The sequence below is a fragment of the Pteropus medius genome, unplaced genomic scaffold (genome assembly GCF_902729225.1).
Source record: "Pteropus medius unplaced genomic scaffold, Ma_sr-lr_union100, whole genome shotgun sequence".
In the NCBI taxonomy this organism is placed as follows: Eukaryota; Metazoa; Chordata; class Mammalia; order Chiroptera; family Pteropodidae; genus Pteropus; species Pteropus medius.
Window position 1 is genome coordinate 14,629,934 of NW_024356249.1, and position 13,313 is coordinate 14,643,246.

General features: G+C 34.0%; 1 protein-coding gene across 16 annotated transcripts in view; it reads left to right on the plus strand.

The window, feature by feature from the left end:
• CADPS2 (calcium dependent secretion activator 2) overlaps window positions 1–13,313 on the plus strand; it is a 477,993-nt gene that overhangs the window by 260,998 nt on the left and 203,682 nt on the right. For all 16 annotated transcript variants that reach the window (XM_039860904.1, XM_039860896.1, XM_039860905.1 and 13 more), the window contains exon 8: window positions 6,897–7,036. In XM_039860904.1, coding sequence (XP_039716838.1) covers window positions 6,897–7,036 — 140 coding nt within the window. The remainder of the gene's footprint in view (window positions 1–6,896; window positions 7,037–13,313) is intronic.

Consider the following 13,313-nt stretch of genomic DNA (forward strand, 5'->3'; position numbering starts at 1 on the left):
ATTTTCAGAGAATAGCATATAAATGGCATATGGATTCTGGCATTTACTACTGTCATTTTCTACTGTCAAATTTTGGCAGTACTTTAGTTGGCAAGACCTTTTATGTTTGCATTTTTATTTAATTATTTTATTTAATTATTTATGTTTGCATTTTTATTTAATTATTCGAAGCATCCATCCATTCATTCAGTCTGTCAACTAACTAACCAAGCAACAAGCAAATACTTGGTGTCTGCTATAGGATATGAAAGGGGAACCGAGGTGAAAAATGGCTTAAAGATACCGGCTTAAACTACCTCAAGGAAGATACTCTATAAAATGCATTCCAAGAGCCCTTCCTATGATAGTTCATTGTTAAGCTGAGATGTCAGAAAAGATTTGGGCATAATTTTACATACCTTGGTTTTTCTTTCAGTGCCCTCTCCTCAACCCCCATTATGCAAGTGAAGTTTTTAATCTCTATCTTTTAACAAGCTAATGCCAGGAAAAAAGTAACAATTAAGATAATACTGTCCTTTTTTTTTTTCTTTTTACTCAGTTTCTTTTTTATTTTTATTTTTTTGAAAAAGACCTTTCTTATCAAAAAAGTACTACATACTTTGTGTGCTTCTCTGTCAGGCCAAGTACACATTTGGTAAAGGATTGAGAGTTTGATCAATTCCATATTGTAAATTCCAGGATTTTTTCTAGCTTTCAAAATAAATGGAACTGGATTTAGCACATGGACAATAAGGTTGACAGAAGACTTAATGCTAATCTTTCAGTATACAAAAGAGCATTGTGTTAGCGAAAGTGAACAGGTGTTCTTTGTTTTAACTAAGAAGGACAGGAAACATTGATATTAAATCAAAAGAGAAATAATTTAAACAACCTCAAGTGTATTAAACACTGGGAAATGTTACTATGAAAAATGTAGATTTCTCTTAGAAAAATCATCTGAATCATCTCCATACACTGAAAATGTAGGTATTCTGGTACTGGAGAACCTATATACTCAATATTAACATGTGCTAAATAAAAATTTATTGAAATGAAGTAAATTCAGACCTTTCACAATACATGTTCTCTCAAGGTCCTAAGACCTCAAGAAGGTACTTGAAAGGTTCACAAGGAACAGTCATTGTGAATCTTTGCTAAACTATAAGATCTCTGTCAGTTGAAAAAGAAGTATAGAAAAATACCAACTAAATCCAAAAAGTCAAGGTTTCTCATAGAAATAGCTCTACTTATTTGTAGAAATGTTCCCTTGACCATTCCCTTAAAATACTTGATGTTTCAAGGTTATCTGATTGTCAGCAAAAAGAATTTTTAATCACAAATTGAAATATGATTCCAGCTAATAACAATTTCAGTTCCTTCTTACACTCTTTTAAAGATGTATTTTTTATAGAATTCTGTTTTTATTTTTTATTTTTATTTTTTACTTTTTTTCAATTTTATTATTAGTTTCAAGTATACAGTACATTGGTTAGACATTTATATAGTTTATGAAACGATCACCCTGATTGTTCTTCCTCTCCTCTGGCTCTCCACCTAGCCATTACATTAATGCTAACTGTGTTTCCTATGCCGTGCTCCCCATCCCGGTGACCATCTATCAACTACTAATTTGTACTTGTTTAACCCTTCACTGTTTTTCCCAGCCCCCCTCCCCTCTGGTCATCCCCAGATTGTCCTCTATATTTGTGAGTCTATTTTCAATTAGTTTATTCTTTTTGTTCCTTAGACTTCGCATATAAGTGAAATCATATGGATTTATCTTTGTCTGACTTATTTCACTCAGCATAATAAACTCTAGGTCCATCTATGTCGTCGTGAATGGTAGAATTTCATTTTTTTTATGGCTGAATAATATTCCATTGTATATAAGCTCCCTTCTAGCTAAAGTGATCTTATCCAGCTTGCCCAAACTTGCTCACTTAAGAGTTAAGTGAAGTCTTTCTCCATTCCTCAAACAATCTTTTCCTCAAACCATCACAGTCTGGCCTCATCTAAACTTTCTTTTGCTTAGATCTTTAAGCTGTTAAGCCAAGCAATAAATAGGCCTCTCATCATTGCTATGCTTGACCTCTCAGTTGTCGTTTGGCCACTTTCTACTCTCTGAAACATCTTCCGCCTTGAATGTAGCACATCACGCCTTCTGGTTTTTCATCTGCCTCTTTGACCTTCGGTCTCAATTAGAGAATTTTTTTTTCCTTTTCCTAACTCTTAAAAGTTAGTATTTCACAGGGTTCTCTCTCCTTACCTTTTGATGAGATAGAAAATTGACATGGCACAAAATGTGATGAACATTGTTTTGGTTGAAGTTCTTTTGACGGCAAGCAATGGAAACTGACTGAGGGTAGGTCCGGGTTAAAAAGAAAGAACTGAACAATCTGGCTTGGAGGAAGTGCTTTAGAACCAAAAGTAGTGGTAAGAATGTCAACATCAGCATCGTGTGACTTTTTCTAGGGTGACACTCTTGGAGTGGTTGTGTTCCAATAGCGTCATGTCTTTATCTCTCAGTCCCTTAACGTGTCTTTTGCATTGTAAATCTTATGCGCTCTTTTAGACTCCCAAGTGGAACTTTAATTCCTCTATGTGAAGTCTGTCTTGATTCCTTAAACAATTGCTGGTTGCTTCCATCTTTGAGCTAGAGTTTTACCAAATATATGTATATATTTGATAAACATATCTATATTTTACTATAAGACTACAGTGCAACTATTGTGATAATGTGGGTTTTTTCCTTCATCTAAGTTAAGAGATATTTAAGGCAGTGAATTGTTTACCTAGCCCCAGAACCTATCTAGCTCCCTCAGTTCTTCTAGATTTTTCTCCAATTTTTTAAATTCTCTGGTCTTTGTTGAATAAGAGTTTAAAAATTTAGAAAGTTGTGAATTCATAGGTCACAAAGTTCAACTAATGTGGTATCTACACAAATTCACATGGCTTGGCTTTACTTAATTCATCTAAATAGCAGGAAAATGATGTAGAGTTGCAAGCTCATACAAGAATATTTTAAGAAAATAATCCTTCTGGACCCCATATTATTCTAAATATTATGTATAGACATATATTTATACCTCATTTTAAGTTTTTTTTCTCCCTGTATGTGAAGTTCAATAGAATTTTAAACAAAGCCTACAAAACCATTTTGTGTTTTTTATTACATTTTGCGAAGATGACAAGTAATGTTGACATTTTATTGTGAAGAAGATACATTGGCTTTATATTTAAGATAAGAAATCATAAAATGTGTTGTCATCATAAGTGACAAGACATTTAAAATGTTGGTGACAAAAATAAACTAGAAGAAGATGAAATGTGTACAGAAAGGTTAAGAGAAATGATGGGAAAATGCAAGCTTCTTTGCTAAATAATATTAGAAGCTAATTATTTTGTACAGAGCTATAATTTAATTTAGCTGTGAACCTAGAATACAGAAGAATCCTTGGTAACTTGTTATATCTGTTAACTGTTTTAATTATTGTACTAACAACATCAGACACACCTCTCTGAACTTGAACAAAGTCTTATTGAAGTAGAGCTGCTTATCACGAAGTAAAATTCTTTAAGTACTTATGAAGCAAACCTCTATTAATGTATAGTTACACCACCACTAAATGCTGTAACAAACAAATAACAACATTTTGGTAGTTTAAAACAGTAACATCTATATAATAGTTTACTATGGGTTCCAGATAGATGGGTAGATTTCCTTCATTTTATGTCTTTCTCATTTTCTAGAGTATTGTTTTCTGCATTTGGCTAGCAGATGAGCAAAGAGAGATGAAAAAGGCGTACCTATATCTTAATCACTTTTCCCCAAAGTGATACATTACTTGTCTTTGTATTCTATTAGCTAGAACTTTCATATATCCATACTTAGATGCTAGAGAAGCTAGAAAATATAGTCCATAGCTGACTAGCTATTTCCTAGCAACAGTTCTATACTAGTGAAGCTTAAATCCTGGTGGACAGGTGATCTGCCATGGTTCACCCCTAAAGCCAAGGATAAAAACAATTATTATCCTTTCTCCTCCACATAGAATACATTCACCTCAACTCAAAAGAAACAACCCAAACTCTCATCCTGTCCTTGCATCCAGTCCAAAGTCAAACATCTTATTAGGTCCAGCTGTGGCTCTTGCAGCCTGGTGACCTGTGCACTAAAGTTCATATTAACTGTCCACTGTTTCACCTCCCCTCTCCCTCCCCCCTCCCTAACACAAATCCAACATACAGAAGTGATGCAAGGGCAGGAGAGTGATAAGTAAGTTTCTCATTTGAATAAAGGTAAAGTGGTAAATACAGAGCAAGAACTGTCTAATGATAACAGTGAAATCTCGTCGTGGCAGGAATTGTGAAGACACGCTACCCTACAACATTCAGGTTCTCTTGATTAGACCCTTGTTATGCATCTGAAAAGAACTCTCATGTCCTCTAGTCTCTCTGGCCTTTTGGGCTACTTATATTGAGAGCTGCTTTGGCTAAATCATGTATGGCTAAATCATGTAAAGGAATATGACTACTTTTTGCTCGTGCGATTCGAGAACCTAGAAACTATTTTACAGACCATATTTAAGACTTAAGTTCAGGGTTTATTTGACAGTACAGTTCTTTTTAAATAAGAGATTTAAAAGCAATGGAAATAAAAGATTGCATATCTGTGAGACTTCATTTGTTATGTGTGCCTTCATTTGTTACGTGTGCCAGTATCACACCTTTATCAGTCAGAGTCTGTCCAGAAAAAGACAATTTCATGTCTTTCAAATGGAGGAAATTGAACACAAGGAATTAGCTACACATAAGATAAATAGAAATTCAAAACAAATGATGGTGAATAAACCCAGAGACTAATGAAAAAATACAAAACTGTCGCACATCCTAGGGATAGAAGGCGATAGGAAGAAGTGATGTTGCCACATGTTATCAGAGCTCTTAGCTCTGGTAAGAAGAGACTGTGAGCTCCTTGAGGGATCTGAGCCATTTATATTTTTTTCATCTTTGTGTGTCTCCACACAGTGAGCACTCAAATGTTTGTTTACTTGAACAGACATAAGCAGTAAATCCTTTCACTGACTTCATTTCGAAGTACCATCAGGGAACTAATATGTGGCAGAAACGATGGCATTCAGTACTGGGGTGATCCTTCATTTGCGGATCAGCTGCAGTTAGTTATTTGGGGACCTTATTTTAGTTAACCCATCACTGGCATTTAGAGAATGAGAAATTGCTCAGAAGTTTTAATTTAAATATTCTCTTCCTGTATAAGACTTTTAGAGTTTGGAACAGAACCAACTTTTATATAAACATAGAAGGGAAAATTAAAAAGGAATAAAGTCTGTAGGTGGCTCATGCCAAAATACATTTTTTTTAAAAAAAGGAGGCAGCACAGGAAGAAAAATAGAAAAAGCTTTCCAGAATTGCTGGGGAAATAGAAGCAGTAGCTATAGAGGATATATAGCTCTATCTTAGCCTTTGAATCTTTTATGGAATCACATTTTAAGTTGATAATGACATTCTTTTGTCTACTAATTTGAGCCCAAAATCTTCAATTTATTTTAATTTCCTGTTATTTTAGAAAGAATGTGCAAAATATTCCATTGGAAGTTTTAGCGGTTAAAAAGAACTAATTCTAGAATATATGATAATTTTTGAAAACATCATAAATGTCATTTAATCTGTTCTTGGATGTACTTTATATGCTTAAGTATACAGATATGTTGGATTCAATTTAGCTATGGCTTTTAGAATAGGCTTCAAAACGTCTCAAAATAGTATATACATTTAACAACTTTGAAGTTGAGAATAGTTTGAGAAGCTTTTTTGTCTGTGCTGCCTTTCCTAGAGAGAAAAAGCCTTGCTTGAAGATTTCTCAGTGAACATTTCTACTTATACATGGAAATGAAGATTTGAGGGTGGCAGAATATGTCAAATTCAGTTGCCATGTTGTACCTTTAAAACATTTTAGCATACCCGAGCATATTATAATTCTTCCGTTTACATAGAAATTTCAAGTTTATTTACTTTTCACATTTTTTTTAAAATAAGAATTGCTTAAAATACAATATACTGCATTTCATATCTTTATTTTATCCTTCAGAATATAGGGCTTCTTTTTTAAAATGTCCATTATGGCTTGGATATTGGGTGTGTCTAAATAGTGTCAGTACCAACTAAAAAGGGGATATAATATGTGTTTTATCTCTATGGCACCTAACATTTGAAGAGTAAGTTTTTCTTAACTGTGTTGGATTTTTGGAGTCATAGTGTTATAATCACTTGGTAATTTTGCAGTTTTATTAAAAATAATTACTTTGTTTCAGTCATAACATCATCTTTATGGTTTTGAAAACATGTAGTCGGGAAAAAATTCTTTAGTATTGATCTAGAGCAGAAAATGTGTTATGATCAGTCTTTTCTATCTCTAATTGAGTTGATTTTCTTTAATAATACTGTTTTGCAGGGAAGATGTTAAAACATTAGGTGTTTTTGCTGCTTAAAATAATTGGTTTTGCTTTTTAAGCATGCCATCTATAATTTCAAAGAATATTTCTTTCTGAACTTCTTTGCCCTCAGGATTTTAGAGTGCTCTTGAAATTATAGGTGTCTATTAAGTATTTTTCAACCATCAAGTCAACTGTAGTCATTGTGCTATTAATTCATTATGAAGTGACACAGGAAGAAAACTCATTCTGCGATAATATGAAAACACATATTTATCAAAAAAAAAGAATCTATATTGAAAACCCATCTGCTGTGGTAAGAGGGAAATGGTTTATTAGACACATTTTGACATTTATTAGACACCTTTTTTCCAAGCAGGAAAACATAAAAGAAAGATTTTAGTTCTAGTCTTTAGACACTCCGTATTGTAATACTTAATATGCTTTCTTTTTTGTTGCCTACAGGTGATTTTATACCCAACTTCTAATAGCTCCAAATCAGCTGAGTTGCACCGAATGATAGTTCCAAAAAATAGTCAAGATTCTGACTTAAAAATCAAATTGGCAGTGCGAATGGATAAACCACCACATATGAAACATAGTGGGTGAGTTGATACTTGAAGATTTTTTTTTTTTTTTGCTGAATTATTGGATTTCGTTTCATGTATAGCTCTTTTGTCAGTTTACTGAGAGAGTCAGTATGTCAGGTTTTCATATGGAGTTCTCCCCCCAAAATGGCATACACATGTTAATTTCTTTTTTAAACCCATAGACATCTTTATAGCTAAATACATGGGTATTTAGTTAATATAACTATTTGCATGCCAACGTAACATTGATACCTGATTGTACTGATATTACGCAAATTGATAAAGAACAGTGATATATGGAGACAACTTCTAAGAAATATTTTCAAAACACAGCAATAATTTGAACAAACCTAGCATTCAGGTCCCCAGAAAGAGTTAAACTTACATAGAATATATTAAAGCTAAAAGGTGGTTCAGATATATAACCCAGGAGTCTGTATAAGTTTTGATGGGAGGGATGAGAGTGTTCATCCAATGTCTGAGTGAAAAACTAAATTAGTTCCGGAGGATAGGATACGTCAGAAGTGCAGGGACTCTCTCTTAGGGGTTGCTATGGAGAAGAGTGAGCCTTCATCTCCGTCAAGGTTCTTTTTTTTTCTTGTAGCTGGTGAGATAAGAGGTCGGAATTTATGAGCACAATAAAATGAGTTGTTTTGTTTTGTTTTTTTTTTTTTTTCAACCCAGGTCTTTCTCAGATTAAAACTTTAGGACTCACTACAGCCAAATCCCAGCATAGGGGTGTTAGCCATTGGGAAAGAATGCGACCATTTTTCTTACTATGGAGAGAAGCTACTGCTAAAGAGGCTTACCCTGAGTTTAGCAACAACAGTCAAGAAGGTACATTCCTGTACAGAGAGGCATTGTCTGCTGGCCTTGGAGCCAAATCACCAACTTGTGTCATACTTAACTGATGAGTCATAAGATAAAGGTTCTTTAGCTGACCAGTAAGGAAACATAGTTAGACTCTGAGAGCGGGCAGCCCAAATGAATATACTACAGTTGGGATGGGACTAAAGACCATCTTGCTTCCTCGGCTTGGGTGGGCAGTGTATGCAAAGTCAGAACTAGTCTCATTGAGAATAAAAACACCTCGGATGGTAGGCTTTTAGAAAGGGAACAGTAATTTGGGTAGTCCACATCTTTAATGTAGTAATGCAAAGTAAAGACTAACTGTGACTCAGCTCATAATGCAAATGGAGTTCCTAGGGTTTAATATTTAGAGTTTTTTCTTTCATTCATCTATCTTCCTGCTCACTATTGACTTATACAGCAGACATGCATGCATTGAGCACTTACTCTGTTTCAAACAGAACAGACCTCGATGAGATACCATGCCAGGCCTAAAGGAACTGGCTAGTCAGGGATTCAAGATTGTATAAAAATAATTATAACACTGAGGGATAAATTCTATCATATGGGAACTATCATATAAATATGACAAATGGGAACTAATGGAAATAACACATGATTCCAATTGGAGTTAGTCATGAAAGTCTCACAAGACTTTTGAAACTCTAGGTATGAATTCAGCAGATGAACAGTGGGGATGAAGGGCCTCTGGTCACATGACAGAGCACATACAGGGGCAGGAGTTCTAGACAACAATGATGACAAGTTTAGTGCAACTGGCATGCGGTGCTTTGAGGCTAGAGAGAGAACGACAGCTCTACTGTGCTCACGGACTAGTAGAGCCTAAAGTTAGACATAAAGGAACACGATATGTTCCAGGCACTGCAGTTATAGTTCTGTTTTTAACTCATTTCTTTAATAGAAACAGGAGCCTATGTATTATAACACCAAAATAGTCCTTAATTAATGCTTGACCAGCACTATGGTAAATTCCATGGAGCCTTTGGATTGTCCCAAGAAACAAGACTGAACGGCAAGTTGGGCATGTGGCAAGCCTTTAGCTTCTGTTGACAGAAAGCCCTGCTCTCATGCTTGGCAGTTTCTTGCTTTAGAATTATCCAAGTAAGGTGGGACAATCCAGCCCCCTTCTAAGACTTGATTTTTGTTTGTTTTTCTTGCATTTTTATCGCTCCTTTGCACTGAAGGAGAATTGGTTTGTATCACAATCCCTTTGATTAAATCAGAACCCCCAGAATAGCTCTGGAGTCTACTTCTGCTCAAGACTACAAGTGATTACTAAAGAAAGCATATCATATCTCTCAGTTTAATCTATAAAGCTCAAGGTTTCACCTTGGATTCAGATCAGGAATGCTTCAAATCCCAGCCACATCAATCAGTGTCTGCCCTTGCTAAAAGACACTGACAGGCATTTCTAGACATTCAGGCATCTCTGCAGTTTACGGTCTACAAAAGAAAGGAATTCTAGAAAGGAAAATATCTGCGATTCTTTTCTGCTAGTTGATGTATGATGTAGCATAATTGAGAATATAGTTTATAAAAGTTATTAAAAATTATTTAATTCCAGTATTAGACATAGCAATAATTATTAATAACCAGAATTAAAAGTTTTCAGCATTGCTGTAATAGTTTATTCATATGGGCAGGAAAAATACAGGTGCTTTATCGTAAGTTCCAGTTTCTTAGTGCCTGTGTGATAAGTTTTAAATATTCTTAATATCACTCCTGTGTATAGAATGTATATGGGAACACATGGTTTGACCTACCTCATAATTATATTCACCTTTTTCTGAGATGCTCCATAATGGATTTTACTGAACTTAATTACATTTAAGAAGAGAAAATCAACTAACCTTTTTCTTCCAAGTGCTCTATCATATGTCAAAGCAATAATATAATAGGAGTATGAAATAGATTAATAGCATTTTGCTTTGGGGCTGGATTGTTCTGTCAATAATTCATCCTATAATGAATAATTAACAGATGAATAATGAATAATTTAAAAAGAGTCAAGTTAAAAAAGATAAATTTATCTTTAAAATATAGCAAACTCCTCTTATAGATAGAGTTGTCAAGTGCATTAAACAATAAATTAGAGGTCATGAAGACTTTCTTCAGAGCTCTTTTCAGAACTAGACTTTGAAATCCTTTGGGACTTTTATCATAAAACCCTATTTTCTGTTTTAATAACATGGACAACAAGTATATATCTCTTACGTGAACTATTTCAACATGTATTCTCTGTTTTATTCATTTATCACATAAGTGGCCTTGTATTATCCGTAAATAAATATATTTGATCATTGTTATCTATATTTTTATATGTGTTCCCAACTGGACTGTGAGTTTCTTAGACCTGTTTGAACCTTCAGTGCCTCCCACCGTGTGTAATTAAGAATAGATATGAATAATGATGATGAAGACGATAAGTGTGCCTCTTAGAGTTTTAAGGGAGAAGTAATAAGAATGACAGTAAGCTGCATTCATAAGTTGAAACTTAAAAGGGTTATAAACAATTTACAGGGGATAGAGTAGAATTTTAATGTGAAAAATGCCTAAAATAAATGAAATGTATGGTGTTTGGTTTTCAAGTATTGTATTTTAAAATGTCTTTTTTTTTGAAGCAGAAAGAAAAATTGATATAAAGCTCGCATTTCTGGTAACTAATCAGTTTGTGATTATACATTATACTTTTTAAAAATAAGGTTTACTGCATGCAAATTAAAATAGTTATTTAATTTGGATAAAACAAAAATAATGATGATTTTATTTTAAAACCAAACTGGACATTACCACAAGACATATTTGGTGAAACTCCCCCTCCCATAAAAAGAGGTTCATTTATTCATCTGGAGCATGTCATTTAAACTAATTATATAAACTAACTCATATAAATCTGTTAAATGCGTTACCAGCTAGATTTTTGAATGGTTAAATAATTTACATCCAGTCTTTGAATTTACTTGCTGGAAGACAGAAGTGTTCTTGAACAAATGGACTGTCCTTTAGCATAGCCTAGTGGCTAAGTGACAGTATTAACTTAACTTGCAGAAATACTATCCCTGTTTTTATTAAATGACGTTTTCTTAATTCAAATGATATTATCGCACTTTTAAAAAAAAGCAAAATAAAATAGAACTAATAAAACAATGAAAATGCAACTGGCTGGGACAAGTAGTGGAGGCATTATCACCAGGATCTGTCAGAAGTCTGCAGGCAACTGATTATTTTCTAGTTAAAAATGAATGAATGAAAACTTCATGAGTATGTGATTATAGGAGAGTTTTGTCTTAGTTAAGACTTAGTAAGATAAAATTGTAGCCAAATCGCTGGCACATAAATCTCATATTTCTCTTTGTGTAGTCATGCTTGGCTATTTAAACATTTGTTGATGAAAAGATGTATTGAAATATATTGAAATTATCATATATAAAGTCTGCATTTAATTTACATCATAAAGGTATAAAAGACACTGGGCCATATCTTGCTGCAAGGGAGGAACAACCGTTCAGCTTCCAACAGGAAGCACAGGATAAGCTGCGTTTTTGTTGCCCCTGCTTTCCCATGCAGAGGGCCAGCCAGGCGTTTGAGGGCTGAGCCGTCATACCTACGGAAACTTTCAGCCGTATACTTACAATTCATACATGGCACTTGCTCCCGTAGTGAAGTGACTGCACTCTAATTAAGTTGCATTATTTTGATTCTGATTTAAGGTGTATGAACTTCAACTAGGGGACAGTCTGATGGCCAAAGGGAGGAAAATATTTTGTCAAGATGGCATTTGCTTGGAGGATCCAGGCATTTATAGAAAGTGCAAGTCTGTTTTTTCTCCTCAGGAAAAATTGATTTCTCATTTTAAATCGACCTTTTAGAATGACTTTACTCCATGTCCTTGTCTAAAATAACCATGTTTTGACATCTGGCCTTCACTTGAAACTATATGTGTAGGTCTCTTTGCATTCCTAATTAGAATTTACCTCATTTTATCTTATCTTAATTTTATAGAAATCTCACTTCTTACTGCCTTGCCAAAACTTCTGACAGTGTGTTTGCTAGGTTGTTAATACATAATTGATTCTTTTACAAATACAACTTTCAGAAGAGAAGTCTGTCTTTGGTCCTGTATGATCTTGTTGTAGTCATTGTAGAATGAAGAGAAGTATAAAAAAAAAGGCATTTCTTTTTCCAGATGCCTTAATATTTAGCTCATTTTCTGTATGGTAATTTAAATTATTAAGAACTATATTTTTCATATTAAATTACTAGTAGTTAATATAAGGTATAATAATATAGAAACATTTTCAAACGTAGCTTTAATGATCATTAAACTAGTTGTTTTAAGTTATACTCCTTTGAAAAACTTCTCTGATTTCTCCTGGAATAAATTAAGCTTGAATATGGCTCTCCATTCAGCACCCTTTAATCTCAGGAATTTTCTCCAGGGGAGTAACATCTTAACATACATTGTTTTCGTCTCTTTTCATGTATCAACTGTTTTCTTTTGCTTTTAGACACCCATCAGTGTCACATCTGAGCATCCTAAATAAAGGAACCTTAGGCCAAATAATAAAAGATGGAATAAAGGGGGGGTTATTCTTTTTCTTTCAGAAACCACAGACCATGTTCATAGGTTATTTTATTTTTTTCTTATTTTTTATTAAATTTATTGGGATGACATTGGTTAATAAAATTATATAGGTTTCAAGTGTACAATTCAATGATAAATCATCTGTATATTGCATTGTGTGTTCAACATCCAGATTCAAATCTTCCATCACCATATATTTGACCCCCTTTACCCTTATATTGTGATTAATTTGGGGCACTTTAAAAGAAATTATGGTGAAAACTATTTAGAAATACTATAAAATTTTATAAACAGTTCATGTACAGAATTATAGAAGTTTCATTTTCTTAACTGATGCCTTACTATAAAATGTTTGTAGTGTGTGCTGACAATACTTTTTATTCCTTTGCACACAGCCAGCAATTTTAAAATATTAACACTGAGCTAATAAAGCAAAAATCTTGGCCTCGTTAAATGCTCGAGCATTGTGAGAGGTCAACAGAAATTTGGACATTATTTAAATATCTTTTAGTTCATTCCTCTGATACATGTAGCTGAGTGGTGGCACAGGTGGAGGACCATGCAATAATAGTTATGTAGAATAAGCAATAGTTTAAGAACCAAGTCACTTATGTTTTGATCTCAGTTCTGTCACTAACTTGGGTAAGTCACTGCGTCTTTCTTGGCCTCGGTTTGCTCAGTTGCTAAAGGAGACATTGGACTAGAAAAATGAATGGCTCCTTAGTCCCTTGGAATTTATGACTCAGCGAATCACTTCCTCCCTCATTTCTCCAGGAGCATGTTCCACTCGTTCACAGCATGCCTCCCATATAGAAGATGCACAGAGTTTTGGGACAA